General features: G+C 50.5%; 1 protein-coding gene across 7 annotated transcripts in view; it reads left to right on the top strand.

The window, feature by feature from the left end:
- Nucleotides 1-14,059, top strand: part of ZHX3 (zinc fingers and homeoboxes 3) — a 33,181-nt gene extending 19,122 nt beyond the window's left edge. Inside the window, exons 3-5 of one of the 7 annotated variants that reach the window (XM_015881430.2) lie at nucleotides 284-393; nucleotides 5,165-8,102; nucleotides 8,923-14,059. In XM_015881430.2, the coding sequence (XP_015736916.1) occupies nucleotides 5,327-8,102; nucleotides 8,923-8,933 (2,787 nt within the window). In that variant the 5' untranslated portion in view covers nucleotides 284-393; nucleotides 5,165-5,326 and the 3' untranslated portion in view covers nucleotides 8,934-14,059. Of the gene's footprint in view, nucleotides 1-283; nucleotides 394-920; nucleotides 1,684-2,001; nucleotides 2,570-2,716; nucleotides 2,847-3,927; nucleotides 4,452-5,164; nucleotides 8,103-8,922 lie in introns of those variants that run through there. The other 6 variants (XM_015881435.2, XM_015881432.2, XM_015881433.1 and 3 more) reach the window with 6 other exon arrangements.
- Nucleotides 14,060-14,150: the final 91 nt, after the last annotated feature.

Here is a 14,150-nt window from a genome sequence, read left to right as displayed (position 1 = left end):
ACAGGGGTGTGATTGCATAATGCTCGTTTGGTCCCTGATCAAATGGATGAGAGCAGAGGAAAAAGAGAGAGCGAATGAGTGTTGGTGATGTTCAAACAGAAGCACGCGGAGCTCGGAGGGATGATCGGTGGTTTGGGTTTGATGTGTGTTGTGTTTTTTATTCCCGACGTTCTGCTGAAATATAGCACGCAGGCTTGTCTCTGAGGGGGGCACGTTGCCAGTAGTCTAAAGGTTATATTATCCCAGTGACCTATTTTTATACTCTAATCGCATTCTGTTTCAGGCACCCCTCTCCAGCTCCCATCTCGCTTGGGTTTGTGCTCGGCTGAAAAAGAATGGAGATAATTACCATTGGTCCCCGGGTGCCGGCACACAAAGGCAGCCTCTGCCCAGGTAACAGTGACGAAGGCACAGTGCTGCTATTCTGGAAGTAAAGCTCAACCCACAGACTTATCTCCCAGATTGGAAATAGCTTGAAACAGGTCAATGAAATACTGCAGGGTGGAGGAGAGGTCTCCTCTTAAAGGCGCATTTGAAATGGAGAGGTGCAGCAGCCTATAGAAGGGTGAGATCCTAATGAATAGCTCTCTTGCACTGCTCTGAATGAAAATGACGCCCGTCTGTTTGAGGCCTGCCAAGAAATGGAGAATGCAGGCGATTGTTTGGGCCGCGGGGTCTGCTGCCTGCAGCCCAGCCATGCAGTGCAATGCCAGGCTTGGGCTGCAGCGCGCCCCGACAGTCGGCATAAAGAGAAATTGTTCCTTAGCACAAATGTTGGCTGTGCGACGCAGCTCGGAGCTCGGAACTGCTGCAACCGGTGCTTGTGTTTGTACATTGGTGTGGTGTGAGACAATAAGACATGGAGAGGCTGTTACTGCCCGCGGGGCTTGTCTGGGGCTGCTGGTGCTTTATGGCTGGCTGAGAGCACCAGCAGGGCAGAGCCCCAGTGATCTGCAGTGGAGGAGAAGGTGTCCTCAGCTGTTTGTTCGTGGAAACTTGCAGTTCCCTGTGGGGTTAAACCCAGCTGAATGTTGTGTGCTGGCCTTGCTGTGTGCTGAGACCAGGCTGCGGGTGGCAGGTCGGTGGCACTGCTGTCCCCATGCTGAGGAGCAGCAGTTGCCCTGCTCACAGCTCCCTGTTGGGGTGTGATGTGCTGCACACCCTCACCCCACATTGTATGGTACCCAGTGCCTGTGACTTGAGACCCATGGCTGATCAGAGATGTTGGGGACAGACCTCACCTCTCCTTAGTCTGGAAACATCAGGAGCCCGCGGCCTTCCTGCCTCCTGCCAGCCCCAACAGGGCATGTTTTGGCAACAAGCTGGATAATTAGTGTAACTGGTAAACTCCTACATGATTTCTCATGAAAGGACTAAAATGAAAAACAAATGTTAATGACTAACCCAAGAGGAAAAGCCCTGGCACTGCAGGGCTAGTGGCAGCAGTAGGGGCTGCGTCCTCAGGGCTGTGGGCACCAGGTGCTCCCTCCCCTGCCAGCACCCACGTAACTTCAGCCTGAGTTGGGGTTGGGACCACCCTTTGTGGTGCGGAAGATGGCAGGGGGAGGCACTGGCCCTGGGCTGCAGGGCACAGGGATGTCCTCATTGCTGGGCTTTGGCTGCTGCTGGAGTGACTCGATGACTTCCCAACGGAAGGACTGCATCTTCCACACCGTGCTGCAGGTAGTAAAGGGGGAGCTCTCAATTGTCAACTATTCTTCTTTAATTTTCTTTTTCTTATGATATCAAGTGGGGCCTGCAGTGTTTCAGCTGAAAAACAAGCCGCTGTTGTTTGAAGTACCAATATTGTGCTTGGCTCCGCATGAGACAGAAACATCAACTTTGTCCCTGACCTGGGGAGCGCGTCTGCCTGCCTAACAGGCACAGAAAGCATTGAGAAAACTGTTATTTTACTTCTATTTTGGTGCTGATCTTTTTTTCCCCCCCCTTTAAGTGAGCATTTACCCTCTGGCAGAGCTGCCTGCAGCAGGACTGCGCCATCTGACGTGTCCCTGGTGTGGATGGCTGCTGGTGCTGCAGGCTGGTTTTCTCCTCGTTGTTTCTAGGGGAGGTTTGCAAAAGGTCACCGAATTAATCTTCTAACTGGGGACCTTGGCACCACGCAGAATGAGTGTTTTGCATTAACGACCGAACTCATTAATTCACTGAAACATTTAAAACCAAACCAGTTGTATCCAGCCAAGCTGGAAAAAGCTGAAAGTTCATACTCAGCAGTGCCGATTTCGAAACCTCCCTTTGTTAATCTCTGCAGAAGCGCAGTTTCTGAAGCTCTGAGCTCCCTCTGACTGCTCTCTGGGCATTGTTCTCCTGGGCGATGCAGAGCGGCTGTGGGGCCGGCGGTGCTTCCTGGCCCAGTTGGGTTGGGGGCTGCCTGGAGCAGAAACTCTGCACTGTGTTCTGGGACTGAGATCCTGAGTTTAACAGTTTCCATCTTCCTCCTCCGTTCCTCCTTTCTGAGCAACCAGACCTGGCCCGAGGCTCCTGGCTGCCTGCCCGTCTGCTGTGAGCTCTCTCTGAGCATCTCTGGTACCAAATTCCTCCGCTTGAGGTCAGTTTGCCTTCACATTTCCAACATCTGAGACAGGTTTAAGTCCACGGGGTCATGGGGTGGTGGCTGCTGCTTGCTGTGCTGCCTCGCTGTTGAATTGGCAGGTGCGGATTAGAGAGGACGATCCTTTTTTCTTCTTGTCTGCAGGGTGGATGTTGCATTCAGCTCATCTTTCTTCCAGTTAATCGTAACGTAATACATAGGAAATCAAATTCTTCTCACATGGCTGTGCAGATGGGTCTGAGGCATTCACAGTGGTGGCAAGCTGAGCTCCAACGTAAGGCTGCTTTTTAATTGCACGATTTTTCTGCTGTTAATTTAACCTGTCCATTAAAACAGCCTTGCTTATTTCAGTGGCAGAGATCAGCGAATTGTGCATTCTGTTATATATTATTGCTGTATTAAAGGAGTTAGTACATTCCAGAAGGTGAGCAGTGAATAAAACATGTTCTTAACATGTGGTTATGCAACTGTTCCATGGAAATGAAGCGGACAAACAGTACACTCCATTAATTTCTTTTACCAGTAAATTGGCGCTGTGATGCACTTCCAGCCAGATTTGCAATCTGTGTTCTCAGGTGGCATTAATATTGGATCCCCAGCAGGAGAGCTGCGTTGGCTGCGCTGCCCTGATTGCATTTTTAACAAAACTCATTGGAGAGAGCACTTGAGCACGATGCAAACGTGCTGGTAAATGAAACAGGGAGCTTTTAGGTTCTCCACAGGTGGGTCAGATCCTGCACGTTTACCCAACATAATACTGACTGCATGCTCTGAAGAGGCACTCCGCTAACAGGGCACAATGGGGGTCTTTGTGTATCTGGGTTGCTCTGTATCAAATTCACTCTGTTGACAGATAAAATATAACCTTTTTGTGGAAACTCCGTAACCACAACGTGAGCTCTGTCTGGGACTTGAGCTGCCTCCAGTACTGGGGGTGGATGCTGGAGCTGGCAGCTTGCTGGAAGGGCCCGGCAGTTCCTCCTTGCTGTGTATCAGAGGCTGCCACACCGCCAAACTCCAGCCTGGAAAGGTGTATTTTGTCACCCTCAGGCTGCTCTTATTGTTTTTTTTTCCTAATTGACTCAACTTAGAAAGGTCACCGTATCCAGCTAGGTTGTGTAATATTTAACTTAGCATCAAAAATGAGGATCTTGGGATTGGTGTCAAATGGATGCTGTTCCCTGCTGAATAGCAGAACCCATTCATAGTCATCCAAGTATTCCACTTGCGAATGCTCATGAATAGCTTTCTGGCCCTCTGTAAGGGAAGGCTGGCCACGAGGAGGTGAGAGAGGAGCAGCATAAAGCAGGTATTGAGAACACGCAGCTCGCATCATCCAAATGCAGCGCGCTGCTTTAAGGCTGTTTCATTTATAGGTTTGTCAAAGTTATAATTTCTTGCTTTTTTGTGAATCTCTATCACAGCAAACAGCGTTTCCCAGTGCCAAGTCCAGTGATGACTAACGCTATTTACAGTACTGTTTTGTAATCTCAGATCAGCCCACATTAACGGGAAGTTATGTTTTCCCATCAATCTTTTAAATCATGCCCGAGAGTTGCTGAGCCCAGAATTGCCCATCTGGGCTCTCCTGTTTGTAAGCTGACATCATTTTTTTTTTCTCCAGAACTATATTTCAAAAACTTTTAAAGAAGTAGTGATGGAGGTCAGACTGTACTCCCCCGGTTTGATTTTAGCATTAGGATCTCTGTCCTAAAAGCTGCCATCAAAATGCAGCAGAGTTGGCACTGCGCACGCATCACAAAGTCCTTTCCTAGCTGTGTTTCTCTAAGCACGGGGCAGAGCGTATGTGGTAGAGGAGCTCTGGGAGCCCAGCTGCTCTGAAGGGTGGGAGGTGCCTCTGGGCTCATTGGGCAGGATGGTAAGTTGGTATTTTTTTTTTAAGTTCAGGTTTTTTTACAAGTGTAAAGCTGGTTTCCATCAAGTGTTGTGATGGGAAGCAGGCAGGAGCCCAGCAGGCTCTCCCTGCACAGCGCTGGTTTAGGGCATGGCAAGGGGACATGCTGGTGTCTGTGCTTCTCAAATGAGGACGTGGTACAGCCTATGAAAGAGGCATTGCACAGTTGTGCTGCACGGGTAGGAAAGTTGCATTTTGCTGCTCACTGCATGGGAGGGTGCAGAGCTGAGCAGTGGAATGGAGCTGAGCGTGCACAGCACCACAAATACCTTGCATTCCTTCACAAGAGATTATGGGGGAAAAAAGTCTTCAGCTCTGCCTTGCAGCACCCATGGGTGCTTACAGCACTGCTGTGCGTGGAGCTGGGTGCTTTATAAAAGGGTGGAACTGGAGGAGGCTGGGGTTGTGAGCTGGACTGGGAGGGAGGTGCGGTTTGAGCAGCAGGTTGGCTCCGCTGCCACAGCATGGCTGGCTCCAGCTGGCGTGTTTGTTTTTCAAACAGGTAGTTCATAGTCTGTGAGTCTAAAAATATGGGAAATCCAAGGTCAAGTTAATTTATTTATTTATTTTTCCAGCAAAAGGCACTGAAAGTGATTTATTGAGTGAAACGGTTAAATACAGTTGTGCTTTGTGTGATGCCAAGGGAAATAACCCCGCCTCCCTCTCCTTGTCCTCAGGTTCAGTGGCAAATATGAACATTTGTCAACATTTGACATCAGCTCCTTGGGACATCATGAATTTGCTGGAATCTAGAAGACAGAGCACTTGCAATAGCGCTTTTTAAATGTTAATTTAATTTAAGTTAAAGAGAAATAGTATCATCTGGATTAATCGTCGTGATGGCTAGCAAAAGGAAATCCACAACTCCTTGCATGATCCCAGTAAAAACACTGGTGCTTCAGGAGACTGAACTGGAGACCGTCGAAGAGGAACCTGAAGAAGCACAGCAAGATGCTCCTGCTGAAGGGCTGGCCCAGAGCAATGCTGGTGCCACCACCAGCAGCAGTGAAGCATTGTCCAATGGGTACCGCAGCATCACCGATGGGGACACTTACATCTGCAAGGGTTGTGACTTTGGGTCTCAAGATGTTCAGCATTTCTTCAGGCATCTGGACTCTGAGCACTCAGACTTCAGCAAAGAGCCCACGTTTGTGTGCGTTGCATGCAACTTTCTGGTGAAGAGCCACGAAGGGCTTTCACAGCACAATGCAGAGTCGCACGGCAGTGAAACGAGCTTTGTCTGGAGGGTGGCTAAGCAGGACAGTCATACGGTTGTGGAGCAGAGCCTCTCGGATGCTGCTGGCAGCCACGACCCTCCAGGAGAGGTCCCTGAGGAAGTGGTGGATGGTCAGTCTGAAATCATCATCACCAAAACCCCCATCATGAAGATAATGAAAGGCAAACCTGAGGCCAAAAAGATCCACACTCTGAAGGAGAGTGTGCCCAGTCAGCTGGGTGCTGAGTCGGAGGCAAAGGACGGAGAGGCTTCATTTACCAGCAACTCGGTGCCGGTCAGCCAGGCCACCGCGAATGCCACAAAATCATCTCATGTAGTGAATGGCTCCATCATTGGAAATGTGCCTGTTCTGCCAGCGGGCGTTGCACAGCTTGTTTCACTGCAGCAGCAGCCTCCCCTGCATCAGCAGCTACCTACGTCCAAGTCCCTTCCCAAGGTGATGATTCCCCTGAGCAGCATTCCCACGTACAATGCAGCCATGGACTCCAACAGCTTCCTGAAAAACTCTTTCCACAAGTTCCCCTACCCCACAAAAGCCGAGCTCTGCTACCTGACCGTGGTGACAAAATACCCTGAAGAGCAGCTGAAGATCTGGTTCACTGCTCAGAGGCTGAAGCAGGGCATCAGCTGGTCCCCAGAGGAGATAGAAGATGCCAGGAAGAAGATGTTTAACACGGTCATCCAGTCCGTGCCGCAGCCCACCATCACGGTGCTGAACACGCCATTAGTTGCCAACCCTGGCAGCGTCCCGCACCTCATCCAGGCAACTCTGCCAGGCCACGTGGTGGGGCAGCCTGAGGGCACGGGTGGGCTGCTGGTCACACAGCCCATTATGGCCAATGGGCTGAAGGGCACCAGTTCTTCCTTCACCTTGGCAGTGAGCTCCGTCCCCAAGCCCCCACCGGCAGCACAGCACAGCACAGTGAGCTCTGGCAGCGCCTCAGCACTGAAGGTGGTCACAGCCACCCCGTCAGTGCTCACCGCCTGCCCAGCCATCTCCTCACAGACTTTCCTGGATCCCAACGTCTTCAAGAACAAGAAGTCCCACGAGCAGCTCTCTGCCTTGAAGGGCAGCTTCTGCAGGAATCAATTCCCTGGGCAGGCTGAGGTCGAGCGGCTGACAAAAATAACTGGCTTGTCCACAAAGGAGATTCGGAAGTGGTTCAGCGACAGGAGGTACCACTACAGGAACGTGCGAGGCGGCAGGGCCATCTTCCCCGGAGACAGCACTCTTGACTCTCTGCCCGAAATTCCCTTTGAAGTGCCTCCTAAAGGAGCGGAGCTGACGCCTGCGGCTGCGGCCGCGCCGGTCCTGCAGCACCCGGGCAGGCGGCAGTCATGGCACCAGGCACCTGACTTCACGGCTACCAAGTACAAGGAGCGCGCGCCGGAGCAGCTGAAGGCCCTGGAGAGCAGCTTTGCCCAAAATCCTCAGCCACCGGAGGAAGAGGTGAATCGCTTGAGGGGGGAAACGAAGATGACACGGAGAGAGATTGACAGCTGGTTCACAGAGAGGAGGAAGAAGAAGGTGGTGGAGGAGAGTAAGAAAGTGGAGGAAGCAGGGCAGCAGCAGGAGGAAGAAGAGGCTGAGAACGGCCGTGGGGAAGGAGAAGACTCTCTGGATGACCTGAGGGCGCTGGGTGAGAACGGCTCGCTCGATGCCTCCGCCAACAACCCCAACTCAGCTGAGCGCAAGGTGAGTCCCATCAAAATCAACCTGAAGAACCTCCGTGTGACAGAATCCAATGGCAAGGGAGAGGCCCCCGGCACCGCTGCAGGTGAGAAGGGGGACAGCGGTGGCAACCTGCCCCCCAGCCCTCCCAAACCCAAAATGAACTTTAAGAAAACAGCCCAGCAGCGGCACTTACTGAAGCAAATGTTTGTGCAGACACAGCGGCCGACGAACCAGGAGTACGATGCCATCGTGTCGCAGACCGGCCTGCCACGGGCTGAGGTCATCCGCTGGTTCGGTGACAGTCGGTACGGCTACAAGAACGGGCAGCTCAAATGGTATGAGAACTACCGGCGTGGCATCTTCCCCCCGGGTCTGCTGGAGGTGAGCACAGCAGGGCAGGAGGTGCTGGAGGAGCACTACAAGAAGCACAAGGCGCTGCGTGAGGATGATCTGCCCGGGCTCTGTGAGCGCACCCAGCTCAGCGCCCAGCAGGTGAAGGTGTGGTTTGCAGCGAAGGCGGAAGAGGAGACCCGGAGCAGCTCTGAGGATGCCTTCTCCAGCAGCGAGCAGACGGGGAGCCAGAAAGGGCCGCCTGATGCTGGCTCGGAGGTGTCAGAGAACAGTGAGCCCTGGGAGCCAGGCGGTCCAGAGGGGGCATCTGAGCCCCCTGGAGCCCCTGTCCAGCCACCCATCACACAGCTCGGTAAGGGCCTGAGGGCAGGGGGATGTGTGCTGGGCACTCTGCTTCCCACTGGAAGCTGAGGCTATTCGGGTTTAAACTGAGGAAGCCCTTCCCTGGATAGGGGATCATGGCAGGGCTGTAAGAAGCACCCAGCTCCAAAGCCACATCCTGGCTTTAGGGGTAAAACCAGCAGTGTGCCTTGTGCATATACCTTCCCCTGGGGGAAAGTGGCCTTTAGGTTTATTTCTTAAGCGGTGGCTGTTTGAGAAGAAAGGAGTCTGGCTGCTGTTTGCCAATACTGACAGCAACTTCTGCCATGGCCCTGGGCGGCACATGTGCCCTTGTGTGCCCACATTCCATGCCTGTGCAGAGCAGAACCTCTTCCCTGCCCTGTCCTACTCCTGTTTTGAACCTCTACTGGCTCACGTGATATGAGCATCATTCATCGTTATCTGGAGCAGGACAAGGCCTGGGCATTGGTAGAGACTAAGAAGAAGGAGGGAACATGCAGGGCCAGTGTGTCACGTACATCTGCTGGGTCTGACCCTTCTTTAGAACTTACTTTTGAATGGCGTGTGCAGAAGAGGGGAGGTTTCCACACTATGTCCCTGCTGGCACCCTCCAACATGGCATTCTGCCATACCGTGAGGTCCCATGGCCTGGCAAGGCACGTCAGGCATCCCGCTCCATCCCAACTGGATGCTGGGGCCAGCTCTGCAGCTGCTCCATCAGGGCTCCTGGCTTTGCTATCATGAGGTGCACCTGCATCCTCTGTTCCCCAGCTGTAGGTCCCTGCAGCATGATGGAGCATCTCTGACACCTGTGTTGTGTTTTTTCCTAGAAACAGACTGAAATCAAACCACTTGTCCCAGAGGATCCACTCTTAAGAAGTTTTTGGTCTTTAAGAAGTCGATGGGCCGGTCTGAGAACAGACGTCAGGAGCAGGACGTGGTGATAAAGCACTGCCATAAATGAGACCTTTGAGTGCAGCACGAGAGAGAGTGCGAGCGCAAACTGGGCACTGAGTGCAGAGCTCTGGTCCAGCCCAGGAGATGGCTGAGGGCTGGCAGAGATTGGGGCTGTGGCCCAGGAAATAGGATGCTCTTGTTTGCTTTACATTGGACAGACTTTCAGATTTCATATTCATATACCGATGCCTACAGCTGCCTATACAAGCATAACGAATCTCAGACATTGTGTAAACAAGGTCATTGCTTAGATATGGACTATTATGGCACAATACATTTTTTTTTCATCTGTCCATTAAGGTGTTTGTTCTCTAAAGGCTGGCATGGCTGCATATAACCTCTCTGCCTTTTTCAGTCCCTGAGCTCTGGCAATGAAGAGTTCTGCAGGATACACACGTGTGTGTATGTGTGGGCGTGTGTCAGAAAAGGTACCTGAGAACGAACGTCTTGCATTGAGGCCAGGTGGGAGCTCATTGTTCATCCTTAGGGGTGAGGTCAAATTTAGCATTGCATGCTCTTCATTAAGCAGCAGCAAACCCAGGAGAGGGAGTTCGGTGTTGTTTGTCCCTTGTTGGCCAAAAACGCGTTCCTTTTTGCAGTTGGAGACTGACTGCAGCAGGCTGTTCAATCTCCAAGTCTCCCTTTAATCACTGAGAACTAGCACATCATAATTTTTCCATCCTGACCTGGAATCCTTTTCATTGTTCGAAGAGAACAAGCCGTTCTTCAGAGGACAAATACGGAGAAGCACAGAGCTGCTGAGAGTGGTTCAAGCCATTGTTGTCTCCAAGGGCTGTGCGAGGCAGCAGCAGTCAGGAAGTTTCCCACTTTCAGCCCTCTGTGACTATGAGGATCGTCCAGCAGCGGTGCTGATAACTTTAACTATTTGCTTTTTCCATTTTTTGGTTTTTTTTTCCATCCACAGCAGTTCTGCCTTCATGTGACAGAGCCAAGCAGGTTTCTCTGTTAACCTCTGCTTCCAAACCCTGCTCCTTTTCGACGTGCTCCCATTGTCTCAATGGTTGCTGTGTGATGCAGCTGCATGAAGCATTTTTTAATATCCCTCCCTAGCATAACACAAGGTCTGGAGGAGGCCTGAGCTACAGCCCAGCCCAGTGCTGTGTCAGACTGTCCTGTCAGAAACTAATCACTTCCCAGCTCAAAATTGGTTCCATGTCTTGCCTTCACTTTTGCTCTTGGAAGGCTGCTCCAGAGCTCTGCTGCCTTTGAATGGTTAGAAACTTCCTTTAGATTTCTAGTTTGAGTTAATTCGTGGCCGGTTTGTTCCTGGTTTGTTTTGGAGCCAACATTGTCCCTTAACTTAAATAGTTTTTGGTGTTTACCCGCTGATGTATTTATGGAGAGTAGTCACAGCTCCTTATTTTTGCCAAGCTTTTTCTGTAGAAGGGTTTTATTTAGTGAGAGCTTTTTAATGTGGGAGACTTTATTGTTGGTGGTAAATGATATTTATTAGAAGGGTGGGTAGCAAGCCTCAAAGGATCAGATCCAGAGGTTTACAAAAAAAAAAAAATCTGTTTTAAAAACAAAAAGCTCTTTCAGGACCTCTTCCAAAGATGGTGTCTGATTTCTACCTTTAATTTCTTTTGCTTTTCCACTTCATTCTTTCTCCCCTCTTCATGAGGCTGCCCGATGTTCTGGGAGAAGCTCTCTCTGCTGCAGGGGGTTCCCATGGTACATGCCTGCCTGGTGGGCGCTCGGATGCAGACACATTGTTGTAACCCCCCTTAGCAGTCGCAAATCCTCCCTGGGATGCCATGAGCTAGAGCAGGCTCTAATTCCTCTCTGCAGCAGCACTGCTGTCTGCATGCCTTGGTTGGAGGCACAGCAGCAATGCCACCACCACCCCACGTTGCCCAGGAGATGGGGGACAGTGGGGGTGCTGCCAGAGACAAGCCAGAATGGAGTGTGGGTGCATGTCCAGTGCTGCCTTCAGAGAACAAATGCAGGTAGGTAATTTACTATTGTCTATGTACGTGCAGGTTTATTTAAGTACACATATATACAGTTCAGATATGCCATTGATTCTTTATTGCGTTAAGAGGTACATTAAAAATGTACACTTCTACTAACTACTCGCTATATAAATATGTTGGAAATGTAGTTCGCCCATTCAGGGCGGTTTTCTGTGGGGTTTTGGTGTGTGCACTTAAAGGCCTGCAGCTGATTGGAAGAGTGATCCTCATCTACAGAAGTGCTTAAGGATGGTGGTGTGGAGTGGGCCCTCCGAACTGTTTTCCCATGCACTAGCTGAAACGTTTTGCACTCGGGTTGTTTTTTTGGCCAGTTTTCCAGCAAAATGATGAGAAGCCTCGCAAGTTAAAGGGAGAATTTCCCGGTGTACACAGAAAAACAGCCTTGAGGGTTGGAAGCTGCTGAGGGTTTTGAGCTTTGTCTGCATGCATTCATACAAGCACAGCAGGAGTTTTCTTTCTTTTGGGGCAGAGGAATTCTAAGAAGTGGTTCCATGCAGGCTCCCCCCGTCCGCAGGGCTGAGCTGTGCGGGGCGGGGAGATGTAAGGACAAAAACCAACATAAAAAGTAAACCGAGTTTGCTTTCTGACTCCCACACATTCCTCGTTAGCTGCATTTTTTTTAGTTGACTTGAAATCTCCATGGAAGTATAAGCTGAAGGGGAGAGGGTTTAAGCTCTGTGGTCTTCTGTTTTCCTTATCACATCAGTTTTGAAGCTAAAGAGAAGCAGGTGTCATCTCCAAGCAGACTGAGGTTAGGGGCAGGATATTAGAAATTGTGTGTTTGCATCTGGAGCTTGAATAGTGGAGGTGGCTCACCAGTCCCAGCACAGCTCTAATGGTGGTGAGGGGAGGTGTCACTGTAGTCCTGCTCTTAGTGTGAATATTTATCATCATCAAATCAAAGATGATGTCTCGAAAGGCGGAACGCAGGACAGAGGTCATGTAGCCAGCATTAGTAGGGAAGGGAAGTTACTTTCTTCACCTCCATCAGCTGTGTGTGAGCCTGGGCTCAGTAAGCACAGCAGTGAGCATCCTTTGTAATCCATGTGAATCTTGTTACTTCTGTCTCTGAGGCTGCTTAGATTCAGGTCGCAATCCAATTGCTTAATAATCCGAGGCTCTGATCTGTGCTGTGCCTGACTCGCTCACCTACAGGGCTCTGGTTCTCCCAGTGCAAGATTAATCCATATCATCAGCCAAGCTGTTTCATTTCTCCATTTGCTTTGTGCTCTACATGGGTTGCTAATTCTTCTGTTCCCTAATTAGCATCCTGGAGATCATTCCTTTTTAAAAATTTTTTTTTTTTTTAAACAGAACACTAAACCATGATTTACAGGCTCCCGTTTCCATCTGTCTGCGAGCTGAGCATTGCTGCCCATCAGGCTCACAGCCCCGGCAGGAGGATTGAACACAGCCACATGTCCTGCAGCAGTCAGTCAGCATGCAGAGCTCCAGTGCAGGTATTTAAGGCGGCTGTGTCCCCTCCTGCTGGGGGATTCTATTGGGCAGCTGTGATCTGAACCCCCCCCTGCAGCTCAATGCAGAGCATTGCTCACACAGAGCTGGAGCTGCAGGGCATCTGCTTGGCTGTTTGCTGGGCTGGTTTTGCATTCCGTGTTCGGGCTGCTGTTTGTTTTTTAATGAAAAGTAATGATTTTTGGTCGTGGGTGGTGGTGGGGGAGCTTTGCGCTCCTCCTTCCCTGCAGTCCTGCTATCTGAGACAGTTCAGAGATGTGACCAGAAGATGTTTGGAAGCCGCTGGTGTCACTGGGGAAGGGAAGGATGACTTCAGCACTCAGGCACAGATGGGAACGTTGATTTCTTTCTCCTGCTTCCCAAATAACCCTGGCTTCACTCTTCAAATCCATCTGATTCAGCTCACTGCATAACCTCCATTTTAATTGCTCAGTTGATCCGAGGGGATTGGCCTTGCAAGCTGTACTTTCCTGTTTTTTTTCTTGCAAGTTTAGTCTGTGCTGTGCATCCTGCTGGCAGCACTGTGTGCCAGGATTGCTGCACTGGCATCACAAGCCGTTAGAGCAGAGCAGGTGAGCGCTGTTAGTGCAGCAGCAGCAGTTTTCCCTTTCTTTTTCTCTCATTGCCTATTGCAGCAGAGCGCTCTGCTGGCTGCCCTCAGCCAGATGTGGATGGTGTGGCCGAAGCCACGGACGGAGGGTGGGTCAGGAGGGCTCTTGCTCACTGGTGCTAGCGAAGGTTGGGCTTAGGAATCCGTGGCATAGAAAACTTCTTGCTATAAATTGCACTTTCTGTCTGCCCCATCTGGCTGGTGGAGCTCCTGGGTACGTGGCTGTGACTCCCCTTGCACATACTAACATTGCACTAAAGAGAGACTTTGGGAACGGCGTGTTGATCACAGCAGACCACAAAGTCAGCCTAATGGGGGTCTCTTTTTTTTTTGGTTTTTTTTTTTTGTTTTTAATTTTAATTATTATTATTTAGAAATCATGCTGGTGCTGAATGACCTGGAATTATTTTTTTTTTTATTTTTTTTTTTGCTTGGATTTATCCAAAGGAAAATGTTAATTGTAGCTGCACAGGGACCTTTCATAAGGGTGGCTATGCAGCTGGGGGCAGAGCAGCAGCTCTGCTGTGTCTTTGTACCGGGGGGGGGGTTCCAGTGGGTTCTTAAGTGTTTTTTAAGACCACGATTTGAGTTGGTCACCTTGGCAGCCGGGAGAGGCAGGAAATAGTTTTTACTTTTGGTAAAGGTTTTAAAGAAGAAAACAAAACAAAAAGTGAAGCTGCCTGTGACTGTGGGCTGTGGCTGTGACTCGGGCTGGGGTAGCTTGCACTGCTATGGACTTTACTGCTCTCATTCCGAGGGCACGAACTCCCTGTAGCAACAATGCCACTTCTGAGAAGTGAACGGCAAGTTTCCCTTCCTTTTGTATATGTGAACGTGAGGGTGGGAGAGGGAAAGAGCTTGCTTGTACAGTTTGTTGAAATGAAACCAGACATTTTTGGTTGTTCCTAAATAAAGAGTGTAAAATACAAATGAGAGTCAGCTGGTGATTGCGGGGCTGCATCCCCACATTGCAGCCCTACCCCACTGCCACTTCTCACCCCCCACCCCAGCTGTAACCATG

This window comes from Coturnix japonica, chromosome 20, assembly GCF_001577835.2.
Source record: "Coturnix japonica isolate 7356 chromosome 20, Coturnix japonica 2.1, whole genome shotgun sequence".
NCBI classification, from domain to species: domain Eukaryota; kingdom Metazoa; phylum Chordata; class Aves; order Galliformes; family Phasianidae; genus Coturnix; species Coturnix japonica.
Note: the sequence above shows the minus strand (reverse complement) of the source record. Positions and strands in the feature narration are given on the sequence as shown.